The sequence below is a fragment of the Octopus bimaculoides genome, chromosome 21, assembly GCF_046866305.1.
Source record: "Octopus bimaculoides isolate indiv1 chromosome 21, ASM4686630v1, whole genome shotgun sequence".
Lineage (NCBI taxonomy): Eukaryota > Metazoa > Mollusca > Cephalopoda > Octopoda > Octopodidae > Octopus > Octopus bimaculoides.
This window is the reverse complement of record NC_142948.1, coordinates 31839313-31852667: the sequence shown is the minus strand read 5'-3', so window position 1 is coordinate 31852667 and position 13355 is coordinate 31839313. Positions and strand designations below refer to the sequence as shown.

The 13355-nt window shown below is 38.5% G+C and overlaps 1 protein-coding gene across 2 annotated transcripts in view; it reads right to left on the bottom strand.

The window, feature by feature from the left end:
• LOC106876947 (coiled-coil and C2 domain-containing protein 2A) overlaps positions 1-13355 on the bottom strand; it is a 43923-nt gene that overhangs the window by 28599 nt on the left and 1969 nt on the right. The window contains exons 2-16 of one of the 2 annotated variants that reach the window (XM_014925713.3): positions 12679-12888; positions 11803-11880; positions 11165-11212; positions 10402-10473; positions 9131-9488; positions 8000-8190; positions 6895-6984; positions 5824-5919; positions 4274-4597; positions 4003-4024; positions 3560-3697; positions 2679-2821; positions 1814-1936; positions 837-1046; positions 188-244 (exon numbers count right to left, since the gene is read on the bottom strand). In XM_014925713.3, coding sequence (XP_014781199.2) covers positions 188-244; positions 837-1046; positions 1814-1936; positions 2679-2821; positions 3560-3697; positions 4003-4024; positions 4274-4597; positions 5824-5919; positions 6895-6984; positions 8000-8190; positions 9131-9488; positions 10402-10473; positions 11165-11212; positions 11803-11880 — 1950 coding nt within the window. In that variant the 5' untranslated portion in view covers positions 12679-12888. The remainder of the gene's footprint in view (positions 1-187; positions 245-836; positions 1047-1813; positions 1937-2678; positions 2822-3559; positions 3698-4002; positions 4025-4273; positions 4598-5823; positions 5920-6894; positions 6985-7999; positions 8191-9130; positions 9489-10401; positions 10474-11164; positions 11213-11802; positions 11881-12678; positions 12889-13355) is intronic. The other variant, XM_089339461.1, reaches the window with a different exon arrangement.

Below are 13355 nucleotides of genomic sequence, written 5' to 3'. Positions count from 1 at the left end.
AAAAATAGACTTCAAAAAAATGACAACAATATACATACACACACACATACACGCATACACACACAAGCATGCACGAACACACACAAGCATGCATGAACACACACACACAATGCGAAATACTGTAGCTTGTTTATCAAGAGGATTTAGTCCAACCCACCGAATCCACCTCAACAAAGTACAGACCTACCTCTTTGCTCTGTAAATAATTTTGCAAATGTAAGGTTGAAGTCTTCACAGCTTTCAACTGAAATAAATACAAATATCATTAAGGAAAGTGAGAGTAGAGAGGGAAGTGTTGTCTTCTAGCAAATCTGTTGAAAGGTAGGTGGATGTCAGAAAAATGACCAGTATGGATGGACCAATTCTGAGAATACACCTGTAAAAAGGAGTATAAAAAGAGAAAGGCTCTCGCCCTGTTGACCAGGCATCCGTGGTTTTTATGGGTTCTTTTCCATGAGTAACCTTCAAAGTGCCTCCCCCTATTGGGAGTTTTTACTTGTTACATTGTTCTTACTGTTATGAAATATTTATACGGATGTTTTCTTTGCAAAAAACCCCTTTGTATATCGTCTTGTGTTGTCCTTCCATGTTTTGACTTATATTAGCCCTTGTGGCTAATATAAGTAAAAAATCATGCACATAGCTTCATAACAAGGGAAAACAGTTTGGTGAATTAAAAATCAGGAATAACATACAGAGAGAAAATAGCTGTAGGTAGAGTAGGAATGTTAAAAGGGGTAAAAAGCAGCAACAGGTGGGGTAATTATGTTAGAAGGGGTAAAAAAAAGAGCAACAGGTAGGGTAGTAATGTTACAAGGGGTAAGAAAATAAATTACCTTTTTGGTAAGGAAGGATAAGCTGTTTTTCTTCATTATCTTTGAGTATTGTTGGTAGAGGGCAAGTAATTTATTGGCAAGAACATGTTCCATACTAAACAGGTGGTGTTGACTAAACACTATACTGTTGATGTCTATGTCCAATTGGTAATGTCTGTCGTTGTCTGCACAGCCAGACATCAGACGTGTGTCGAACTCACGAACTTCAGCCTGGATAAATAGAGATAATGATGAAGGCAAATAGAGGAGTGTCAGTTGCTGGGGGTGGAGTGTTGTTTATGGGTAAAAAGTAGGAAGAGACACACACATACACACACCTATGTTTAAATGTGTTCCAGAATGATCACATTACTTTTTATTCAGACATAGTGTATCAAGAACTACATTGTCTAATGTGTCCCCCCTCCAAGTTGTTGTTTACATCCAGGTCAACCCTGATCCACCGGACCTATCATCAATTCCTCAGACACATGGTACAGACCAAAGTTTATATTATTATTATCATTATTATCTAAGGTGGTGAACTGGCAGAATCATTAGCATGCTAGGCGAAACACTTAGTGGGATTTCATCTGTCTTCAAGTTCTGAGTTCAAATTCCACCGAGGTTGATTTTGCCTTTCATCTTTTCAGGGTCAATGAATAAAGTACCAGTGAAACACTGGGTTTGATGTAATCAACTCATCCCTTCCCACAAAAACTGCTGCCCTTATGGCAAAATTTGAAACTATTATTATTATTATTTAAGGCAGCGGTATTTAAGTAAGTACTACGGTGAGAAGAATCGACCCAAGAACTTACAAAGTGGTGCTCCAGCATGGCTGCAGTCTAATGATTGAAACAAGTAAAAGATAAACGATAATACACACACATATATATGAGAGAAAAAGGTGTGTGTATGTGTGTGTGGAGAGAGAGATGAATAAGTATACACACACACAGGTGCACAACCCTATAAAGTGTCATATGATGACTCACCTTGGTGTAGACGACTCCAAAATTAGAGTCCTCTTCTTCAGGGACAGGAGGCCTTGAAGGAGTCAACTTTAAAGGGTCTGGCAAGGTGATAATTTCACCATCCTCTCCAAACCACTTTTTGTCCTGAATCACAAAAAAAGGAAAGAAAATTAATCAATTAATAGGAAAGGAAAAATCATAAGAAATAAATAAATAGACTACACATAGACACTTTGTTGAAATCATAGATGTTTTTTTTTTTTTATTTGTCAATAGTACACTGAGTTATTTCATCATCATCATTTAATGTCCGTTGTCCATGCTGGCATGGGTTGGACGGTTTAACGAGGAATGTCAAGCCTGAAGGCTGCACCAGACTCCAGTCTGATTTGGCATGGTTTTCTACAGCTGGATGCCCTTCCTAACGCCAACCACTCCGAGAGTGTAATGGATGCTTTTATGCACGACTGGCATTGGTGCCATTTGCATGAGCCCGGTTTTCCCCTGGACTGCGATTTTGCTCAGTTTGATGGGTCTTCTTCTCAAGTACGATGTGTATATGTGTGTGTGTGTGTATATATATATATATATATATATATATATATATTCATGCAAAGTCATATTTAACATGTTTGAATACATTTGGACATGATAAGACCATGCACTGTGGAACTACTGGGAGAAAATATATTCTGGGTTGTGAAGAATGTCATTGGATCTTAAGACATATGCATTTCTGTGTCTTTTCACTTTGTCAGCTATGAAAATCAAATCTATCACTCAACACACACACAGACACACACATATATATATATATATACATACAAACATGCATATACATGCAATCCATTCCATTCACCCTCCACTGTTCTGTTTGTCACCTCACCACATGTTTTCCTTGAATTAGGCGATGCTCCATTCGGTTGCGGTTGCTAGTAGCAACACTAGGTGGTGAACCAACATAGAACCCCTCATCAACAAGGTTGCGTGCCTCTTTCTGGGACCCAGATAGCTTTTCTGCAGGTGGAACTGGAAAACACAGAGAGAGATAGAGAGAGAAAGAGATAATGGTAAAGCAGGATATTACAATACATCATCATCATCATAGGCACAGACATGGCTGTGTGGTAAGAAGCTTGCTTCCCAACCACATAGTTTTGGGTTCAGACCCACTGCGTGACACCTCGGTCAAGTGTCTTCTACTATGGCCACAGGCCAACCAAAGCCTTGTGAGTGGATTTGGTAGACGGAAACTGTGTAAATATATATATATGTATGTATGTATATGCTATGCTACATGGCAGTGAAACATGGGCTGTGACAGCCGAGGACATGCGTAGGCTTGAAAGAAATGAAGCTAGTATGCTTTGCTGGATGTGCAATGTCAGTGTACATGTCTGACAGTGTGCATGTTTGAGAGAAAAGTTAGGCATAAGAAGCACCAGACGTGGTGTGCAAAAGAGACAAATGCACTGGTATGGTCATGTGATGCGTACGGACAAGAACAGCTGTGTAAAGAAGTGCTGATCCCTAACTGTGGAGGGAACCTGTGATACAATAGATAATGTAGTCCTTGATACACTATGGTTACAGCTGGAACATCTTTGATCATAGGATCAAGGCTGGATGAGGTTGGAATACAAATCCTACCTCAACTTTTTTTTAGTCACCTTTTACAGCATGCAGGGGAAACACTGGGTCTATTCTTTGGCATGCCAGTCCCCACACAGCACAGTGGTAGCAGGAGTGAAGAAGTTTAGTACTCACTTGAGCTTGATGACGGGTAGTAGTATATCTCTGCTTCACTCTTTACCTGTGAGGTGTAACAGATTTTTTGTGCTTTCGTCATGTGATAGTAACTGCAGCCGTCCTTCTCAGAGATGTTACCCAGAAGTGGATATGTATCTGCGGTAAATAAAAAAATAAATTTAATTTAAAAAAAACATATAAACACACACAATTAATATGGCAAAGTGGTTCAGAAGCTTACTTCTTAACCATGTGTTCTCAGATTCAGTACTGGACCAATTATCTAGCTTTCAGAAATCTGGAGTTATAAAGCAGCATTGAAATGCAGATACACACATACGCAAATGCACAAGGACAGCCAACCACATATATGCACATTCACATACAAAGGGGCCACGTTTGTTTTTAGGGAGATACATCAATGTTATTTAAAGAATGCATTGAAAATCAAGCATACATACCTTCATAGTAACCGTTGTCAATCTGGAATAGACATAAGGATGGAGTAAATAAAGAAGGAAGAGTTAATGTAGGTGCAAGAGCGGTTGTGTTGTCAGAAGCTTGCTTCCCAACCAGTGACAATAATGATATACATTCATCTACAAACATGTTTATAAATATACATACATGTATATATATACACCACACATAAACACATGTATGCACACATGCATACATACACTACAAATACTCAACAGCAAAAAGCAAGGAAAGGATAAACCAAGCACTTACCTCATCCTCCCCCTCTTCTTCTGCCTTTGTACTGTCTTTGCTGACTCTTCTGCTTCCACCTTCCTTTCCTTTGCCCTTCTCCTTTTTTGTCTTGCCTTCTGCTTTTCCCCTGCTTCCAGCCGAAGACCTTCTTCTCTCTCCAGGCACCACTATCCCAGCCGCATCACGTATTTTCCCCTTGTTACCCCCATTGTCATCAGGGGTGGTGGGCTTTGCAGCATCTGCTGATTGCACTGATGGTGATTCTGTCGACAGCATGGACGAACCTTCCCAAGTTTGAGTGAAGAAATCGTAACCCTGTTTTGCTGTTATCTCTGACTGTTTCTACACCAGATCAGACCAGAATGGACCGGATCACACCAGATTGGATCAGACCAAACAGGATTTGGTCAGACCAGTGTTGAGTTTAGGGAACAGGATTAAGGATAAGGAAATGGTTAAGCAAGGTAGTCGGAAGAACAGGAAGGGGCCAATCAGATGTGGAGAGAAAGAAAAATGAAAAGAAAAAAGTATCAATAGACATCATATGACTGAGATAACGATAGCAAGAGAGAAGAAATTAATTATTAAAATTCATTAAATAGCATGTGATCTATTGCTGTATTTACTGCAAAGAAACAATTTTATTGATGATATTGTTGCTAGTCTTCAACAAAAGCATACATTGGTGATTCCCAAAGTGGGTGGTACTGCACCCCCCTGGGAGTGCAATGGGAAGATCCAGGGTGTGTTGAAGAAAAGTGGGATGATAATGGGGTGGCCCCAAAGGGGGAGTGGTCCATGTCTGTGGAGGTGAGTGGGAGGAGAGGCATCTGGGGACCAACTGGATGGCAGCCTGAAAATGTTTTAGAACCACTGGCATACTTATAGACATTTTCGTTCACACCAGCATACCAAACATATACTGGGTCCTTGAATAGGGACCATCTTGATAACATCCTTAGATGCAACATGTGGAAAAGTAATGGTTTGACTTGGAGAGACTCCCTGAGCTCCAAGCTATGCACCCTGCTGAGCAATGTTACATCAGAGAAAGCCCATTTTGGTTGCTTTTTCATGGGGATACTCACCGACTGACCAATTTCAAAATAGAGTTTGTGTGCTGTAAGCTATTTTGATTGATGTCGTTATCTGAAGGTATTTTGATTGTCTGCTATGTCACATCTGAGGCAAAAAGTTGAGCTCCTGAGACAGGATATATATGACTGAAGGAGTTCAGACCACATGCACACAGACATGCACAAACACTGACAATACACACACACAGATGCAGAAGTACATATACACACTCGGACGCAGACACACACACAGACAGATGCAAACACACACACACACACACTCGCAGATGCAGAGACACACAGACACACAGATGCAGACACACACACAGATGCAAACACACATACATACAGATGCAGACACACACACTCACAGATGCAGAGACACACAGACATACACAAATGCAGACATACACACACTCACATGCAGAGACACAAACACACATGGATGCAGACACAAAGACACACACAGACACACAATGCACACACACTTACCTGCGCCACAGCAGAAGACTTCTGTCTCTTCCATCTCTGGAACAATTTGTCAGTCGCTTCTTTTGTCCTTCGTTCCAGTTCTCTCTCTTCTTTTTCCTGGAGACAATGAGGGGGAAGGTATAAAGAGATGAGAGAGTGGGGGTAAATAGTGACAGAGAGTAAGAATGAGGGGGGATGGGAGTAGTAAAGAGTGTTATTTTCATCACAAACAACAAAAAGAGAACTTCGAGAATCACAAGACTCCATCTTTTTTTTTGATCTTTTACGAGTTTGAGCCATTGGACTGCGGCCATGCTGGAGCACTGCCTTGAAGGGTTTTAGTTGAACAAATTGGGCCCCAGTATTTGTCATACTTATTCCAGCAGGCTCTATTGCTGAATTGCTAAATTATGAGGATGTAAACAAACTAATATTGGGAGGTGGGGAGACAAACACACACATATGGCAGTCTTCCACACAGTTTCCATCTACCGAATTCACTCTCAAGGCATTTATTGACCAAGGGTTACAGTAGAAGACACCTGATTGAGGTGGTACACAGTGGAACTGAACCTGAAACCTACTAGTTGCAAAGCAGGTTTCCTTATAACCACACCACCATGCTCTCTCATCAACAAATTTACCAACTGATTTTAAAATAAGGCACTTATGAATCAGCGAGGGACCTTTAGCACTCAACACTTTCAGAAACATGAGGGAGTTGATGAAGAAATCTCCAGGTGGTTAATACATCTGCTAGAAATAGCAGCTAAATCTCCACCAAATCACAAGATAGGAATAAAATATTGGGTAATGTAGCCCTAGGTACACTATGTCTGAATAGAAGACAGGACGGACAAAGATAGAATATATTTTTGCTGATGGGTGTTTGGGATCAAGACCGACATGGGGCTGAACAAAAATAAAGAGGTAGAACATATCAAATGATGTAGACTTAATCCTAGCTATACTATGCTTGAATAAAAGATGGCAAGATTACAGCAGAAATAACTATGATCATAGGTTTTTGCCACATCAGGACTGACCCAGGGTTAAACTACAACAATAAGAGTTACAACAAATGCAACTTACCAAATTCGATTTAAACTGTGGTTCAAAGTGTCGTATTTTACTCATCCTTTCTTGCTGTTCCTCTTGTTGGACTTCAGACGCAGCAGCCATCTTGAACACAAAGAACAGGAGAGAAAGGTGAACTCTGTCCATGAGCACACTGTATATGTACATACATACATACATTCATATGCACATAAATAGGTATGTGTGTGTGTGTATATGTATGTAGGCATAATTATATAGAAATAAATAGAGTGACAGAGGCAGTATTGATACCAAAAAGGTAAAATATTCACCCCTTACAAGTGAATGTTGTGTTAGAACACACAAATACTATATTTACCAAGGAAGAAAACTCTCATTTGTTTATTTGGTGCATAAAAGCACATCATAGCTATTGCCAGCAGCACACAATCACCACTACATATATATATATACATATATATATATATATATATACATATATATATATATATATATATATATATATATATATACATATATATATACATATATATATATATATATATATATATATATATATATATATATATATATATATATATATATATATATATATATATATATATATATATATATATATATATATATATATATATATATACATATATATATATATATATATATATATATATATATATATATATATATATATATTAATAAATCACAGGGTAGCAAAAAATTTTAGAAATTTTATTTACTACCAGTGGTCTAGCGAGAATATATATATACATATATTCTAAAAATTTGATAATGATGAGAATATACATATGGTACAAAAAAGATAAAGACAAGGTGAAAGAACAACAAACAGGGTGAATTAAGTTGGGGCTCAGGAAAAATGGAAGAAATCTTTAATATTTCGAGCCCATGCTCTTTTGCAGTAAGAACAGATGAGGAGAGAAAAAGAAAAAACATATCTGATTTCAAACCTGAGGACTTGTTTCCTTGATAGTCCAAGTTTACCTGCATCTTGATGTTAATTCAGTCAACTAAAGAAGAAGGAATATTACTTGGTGGAAGATGGAAGAAGGAAAAAAGCAATGAGGAGAATGCAGTAGAGTATGGTGGTAATGTGAGAGCTGCTGTAGTTGTACCTTACCTTTGCCTTCTCTCGCAGTGACTTGATTTTGTCTCTGATGGTTGATCTGCTCAATACCATATCCATTGCTTCATCACCATCATCCTCCTCCGCTTCCTCCTGCTCCTCGTCCTCGTCCTCGTCCTTCTCATCATCATCACCAGGTGCACCATTTTTGCTGTGTCTCTTGTCAACTTCATCGCTTTCAGAATCTGAAAAGATGATAATGATGAGAATATAACAGACGTAAATGACTCCATATTCTGTGAAGCTTCTGCTGCTGTAGAAATCCTTGGAGTTAAAGAAGCTGAGTAGAACAAAAGAGCAAAGATCCTATGGCGAAAAAGGTAAATTGAGCAGCTCAATGAAGGGCCTGAAAGGATAACTGCTGTAACTAAAAAGATGGTGAAGGAAAGAAATAGGGATGATTCCAAAGAAAGTATAACATCAGACAGAGAGAGCCTGCCAAAGAAGAAAGAAAAGCAAATAAAATTAAAGCAAAGATCAATAAGAAAATAATGATGTTTTGTAATATTTGGATTATCTCATAGAGAAAGAGAAACGGTAGAAAATTGGGTGGGTATTTTTCCTTCACTTTTTTGATATTCTTGTGTTTCATAAAACAAGAATTATGATTCTGAAAGAATGTTCTTCTGAAAATTTCAATTTTTCACAGTTTGGATTCCTCCCACCACATCCCATGTCATAGGAAGATCAACAGTTTTTTTTTCTTTAGAAAAGATAAGAATACTATCAGTTTCTTAGAAAAACTGCTGAGATCCTTGGAAGTTAAACTGAAGTGTAGAAGTGAATCATGAGAAAATGTGAAAATCCAGAGGGGAATATTTCAAGGAGACTTGTCTTCTCCATTACTTCCTGTGTTCAAATTGATTCAAATTAATTCAGACCAGGGAGAAAATGAATCATCTGCTACATATGGATGACCTCAAACTATACACAGAAACTTAAAAAGACCTGGATTCTCTTGTTCAAGCAGTAAGAATATTTAGCAAGGAAATTGATGTGTAGTAATAATTATGAAGAGACACCAAAAGGTAATATTTAATAGTATTTGAACAGAGAATAACAGAAACATGTTCCTAAGGATGCTGTTACATCACAGTTGTTATGTCACTGCAACACACTGCTTACCTGTTGTCTTAGAAAGTTCCTCTGAGTTTTTCTTCTGCAGAGATCTATCTGTAGCATTCGTTTCCTCTTCATTGGCTCCGGCTTCAATCCTCATCTTCTGCTTCTGCTTTGATCCATCCCGAGGTCTTGGCACAGGTTTGCCATCTGCATTTTGCTTGACAACTCCTTCTTTTTCTGAATCGTCAGTGAGGTTTTTCGATGAGGCACTTACTGACGATGTGGCACTGTAACTCGTGCTGAGGGGTTGGGAACTTAATGATGACCTGCTGTTTTCGTTGAGAGCCTTACGACTCCGTTGCTTCACAGACCGAACTTCGTCCGACAGTCTCTCCAACGATTCCGGTGTTGTCTGAGAAAGCTGAAGAATTTTGAAGCAGTAAACGAAACAATGAGAGGTGAAATGACAGTTCAATCTATCTCAATAAAAGTTCTGATCAAATAATGAACAGATTTGTGGGTTTTACAGGAAATGGAAATGGTCAAGACATGATAATACTAAAAAGTGCTTTAGTTGCACATCTATTTTGATGTGAAGATTCTATAGTCATATGTCATTTAGCACGAGGGCCAGTCAGGCGGTTCTGGCAACAACCACGCTCAAAAGGTGTTTTTTACATGTTACTTGCACAGGAGCCAGTCCAGCAGCACTGGCAACGACCATACTCGAATGTTGTTTTTCACGTGCCGCCGACATGTGTTGGTAAGGCAATGCTGGCAACAATCATGCTTGAATGGTGCTTTTTACATGTCACTGGCACAGGAGCCAATCCATGGCCCTAGCAACGATCACATTTGGATGTGCTTTTAACGTTCCACTGGCACAAGTGCCAATCAGGCGATACTGTCATCGGCCACATCAGCGATTTTGATTTTGATTTCACTTGCCTCAATAGGTCTTTGCATGCACAATTGTCATAAATCAGGCTTTCAAGTTTAGATCAAATAGTTTCACTGTATTGTGATTTTCAGTGAAAATAGAAAGTTAAGAGGGAAAACACTGGCAAAAAATATTGGAGTGGATTGATGCAATTTTTTTTTTTTCTCTTTTGTCACATTCAGCCAAGTCTTCTGCATTTTTAACCACCATGACCCAGTAGTGTAGCTAGGAATGGAGGCAGGCAGGAGCAAGGAGGGTAGTATATGCCAGGCAACACTTTTATGTGGGTGGCACTTTAGAGCCTACTGTATAAGCTTGGAGATGGCAAACTCAAGGGCTGCCCTATCATAGTAAAGTGGATGTTAAGATGAAGATGATGATGATCATGACTTACCTCTTTCTGTTTCCGACGTCTGCGTGCAGTTAGGTTGAGCATGAAGGACTCCACTTCTGTCTCTTCAGTGACCTGCAGAAGAAATGAGAAGAAAGACATTATTAATTAGCAGTAAGATAAGGCAGTTAGCTGGAAGAATTGTTAGCATGCCAGACAAAAACGCTTAGTGGTATTTCAGTTGTCTTTACATTCTGAGTTCAAATTCTGCCAAGGTAGACTTTGCCTCTCATCCTTTCAGGGTTGATGAAATAAGTGCCAGTTGAGCACTGGGGTCAATGTAATTGACTAGCTCCTCTCACAAAATTCCAGGACTTGTGCCTATAGCAGAAGGGATCAATCCACAGCAAAATAAGCTGTAATTACCAAATCTGTCTTCTCAGTCCCACCCTCATAAATTTGCTGTTGCTCATCAGGCTGAGCCCCTCATATATACTAGAGGCAGCAGCTGCATGGCTGCTCAACCTGCAACAAATAACACCATACTGTCTTTATAAAAGGATCAATTATATAATGTAGTCCTAGATACACTATGTCTGAATAAAGTTGGAATGGAACACCTTAGATTATAAATCCGCAGGATTGATTACTTCAGAACTGATTTGGGGTAAGTAACAATGAAACGTTGATAATGTAGTCTTAGATACATTATGTCTGAATGAAAGATAGGATGGTCATGGGTGGAATGCTTTTGATCATAGGTCTAAGTCAGGATTGACATGGGAGTTAAACAACAATATCAAGAAAGGACAAAAAGCTAACTTACCTGGGTGGGAGGTCTTGAAGCAACATCAGTCATCTCTAAGTCAGCTCCCTGAAAGTATCAATAATATTAATATGCTTTTTGTTTTTGTATGTACCTGTTGTGTGTGTCACACTTCTTTGAAGTGGTAAAATGAGAGAGAGGAAGTAAGAGAGAAAGAGAGTGAAAGACATGAGTGGTGACAGCATTCATTTTGTGCTTTTAAATGTTTCAGAGAGGAAGTAAAAGAGAAAGGAAGAGAGTGAGTGAGTGAGAATATTTGGGCCTGATATGGCCTGTTTCAATGCAAAAGGGTTAATGTGCTAAAAAATTTTTTCCTGAATATGCACAGCTTGAAGTAGGGAACATCTAATACACTCATGCATCTTTTAAGCCATCAAATACAGTATGTAGTCTAAGACATAACACTAAGAGAAGACAGGGATGGCCATGGCTGGAATGGCTTCAATTATATATCTGCTGCATCAGGATTGATCTTGTGTTAAACAACACAAATACAGTATGTAGACTATGACAAAATACAAAAAGACAGGAATGGTCATGTTTGGAATGTCTTTGATCATAGATTTGCTAGGGTTAAACAACAAAACAACGGCCTGGATACAATGCCTACAACAACACTGTAATTTGAAAAGACTCACCATGGCAGGATTAACAATGCCACTTTCTAAATCGGTGGCATCAGAGATCAAAGCCTGGCTTTTCTTCATGGTGGGCATCTGAAAATAATATGAAAGTGTGGAGTAAGATGAGGCACACAGGTGGAAAGAGGACAATACATTGATGGGTGAGGAGGAAACAGGAAGATGAGATAAGAGGATGATGGAGTAGAGAGAGGTATGTCTTGTTTTGTCCAACCTACACACACACAAATATACATACGTGCGCATGCATACACACACACACAAGTATATATATACATATATCCACCCATACAAGCATGAAACACGGACATTGAATGATTATATATATATATATATATATGATATATATATATATGTATATATAAGGGAACGTTATTATTCAAAAAAATAATATTAGTGGCCGCAAGCATAAAACCATATAGGTAAATATATATATATAGTAATATATAATTTGGGTACTATGAAGCACCAGCTTTGCTAAAAATGGGAGTCGTAAAAAAACTCTGAAGCCACAGTAAACATCACTAAATTTTTACAGGTGGAAAAGAATTGTATCTTATCTCTGCAAGATATATATATGTATATATAATGCTAATATGCATGCATACATTATAATCATTTAATGTCTGTCTTCCATGCTGACATGGATTAGACAATTTGACAGGAGCAGGTAAGCCAGAGGGCTGTGTTGAGCTTTACTGTCAGCTTTGGCATTGTTTCGATGGCTGGATGTCCTTAATGCCAACCGCTTTACAGAGTGGACTCCTCACATATAAATCGTTACTACCTAAGATACCCAATGTTGCATGGCTTTGGAATTATGTCCAAGTCTACAGATACAGATTTAGAACCAAAATAAACTGCAAACTATACCAGTAAATTTCTCAACGGCTTGGAACCACCTGGAGTACAACTTCACAGATTCATACTGAAGATCCACAGTTATCCACTGCAGGAATTTAGATGCTCTACATTGGTGCATCCAGTGATGTGATATTGTTTTGGACAAACACTCCTGGTAACTATATCTCTTGGTTTTCTAAAATGTCTTCAGATTTCTCTTTTAAACACCAGAGTGCAATTCTGAAAACAAAAAAAAAGTTTTTATATGTTGCAATTATTATTTTTCGTTTTTTGTTACCATTTCGTCTTGGAATACGTACTCGGCTGTAACGTTTTCGTTACCAATATCATTTTTTCAGAAGTATATATTTTAAATACATGTATGACTGTACAGTGGAGGCGCAATGGCCCAGTGGTTAGGGCAGCGGACTCGCGGTCATGGGATCGCGGTTTCGATTCCCAGACCGGGCGTTGTGAGTGTTTATTGAGCGATCCCCTCCACTTCCAACCCCACAAAAATATTCAAAATTTTCGAATCCCTTTAAGTCAAGTACCATATATATATATTGTGTTTTTACAAGGTTAACTGACAGTGGAAATACAAAGCTTCAAACATTGTAGAAGTTACGTGGTTAGCTAAGTCTGTTAGTAATCCTTCAGTTTAATGTAAAATTGTTTTTGTACACACACACATATATATATATACA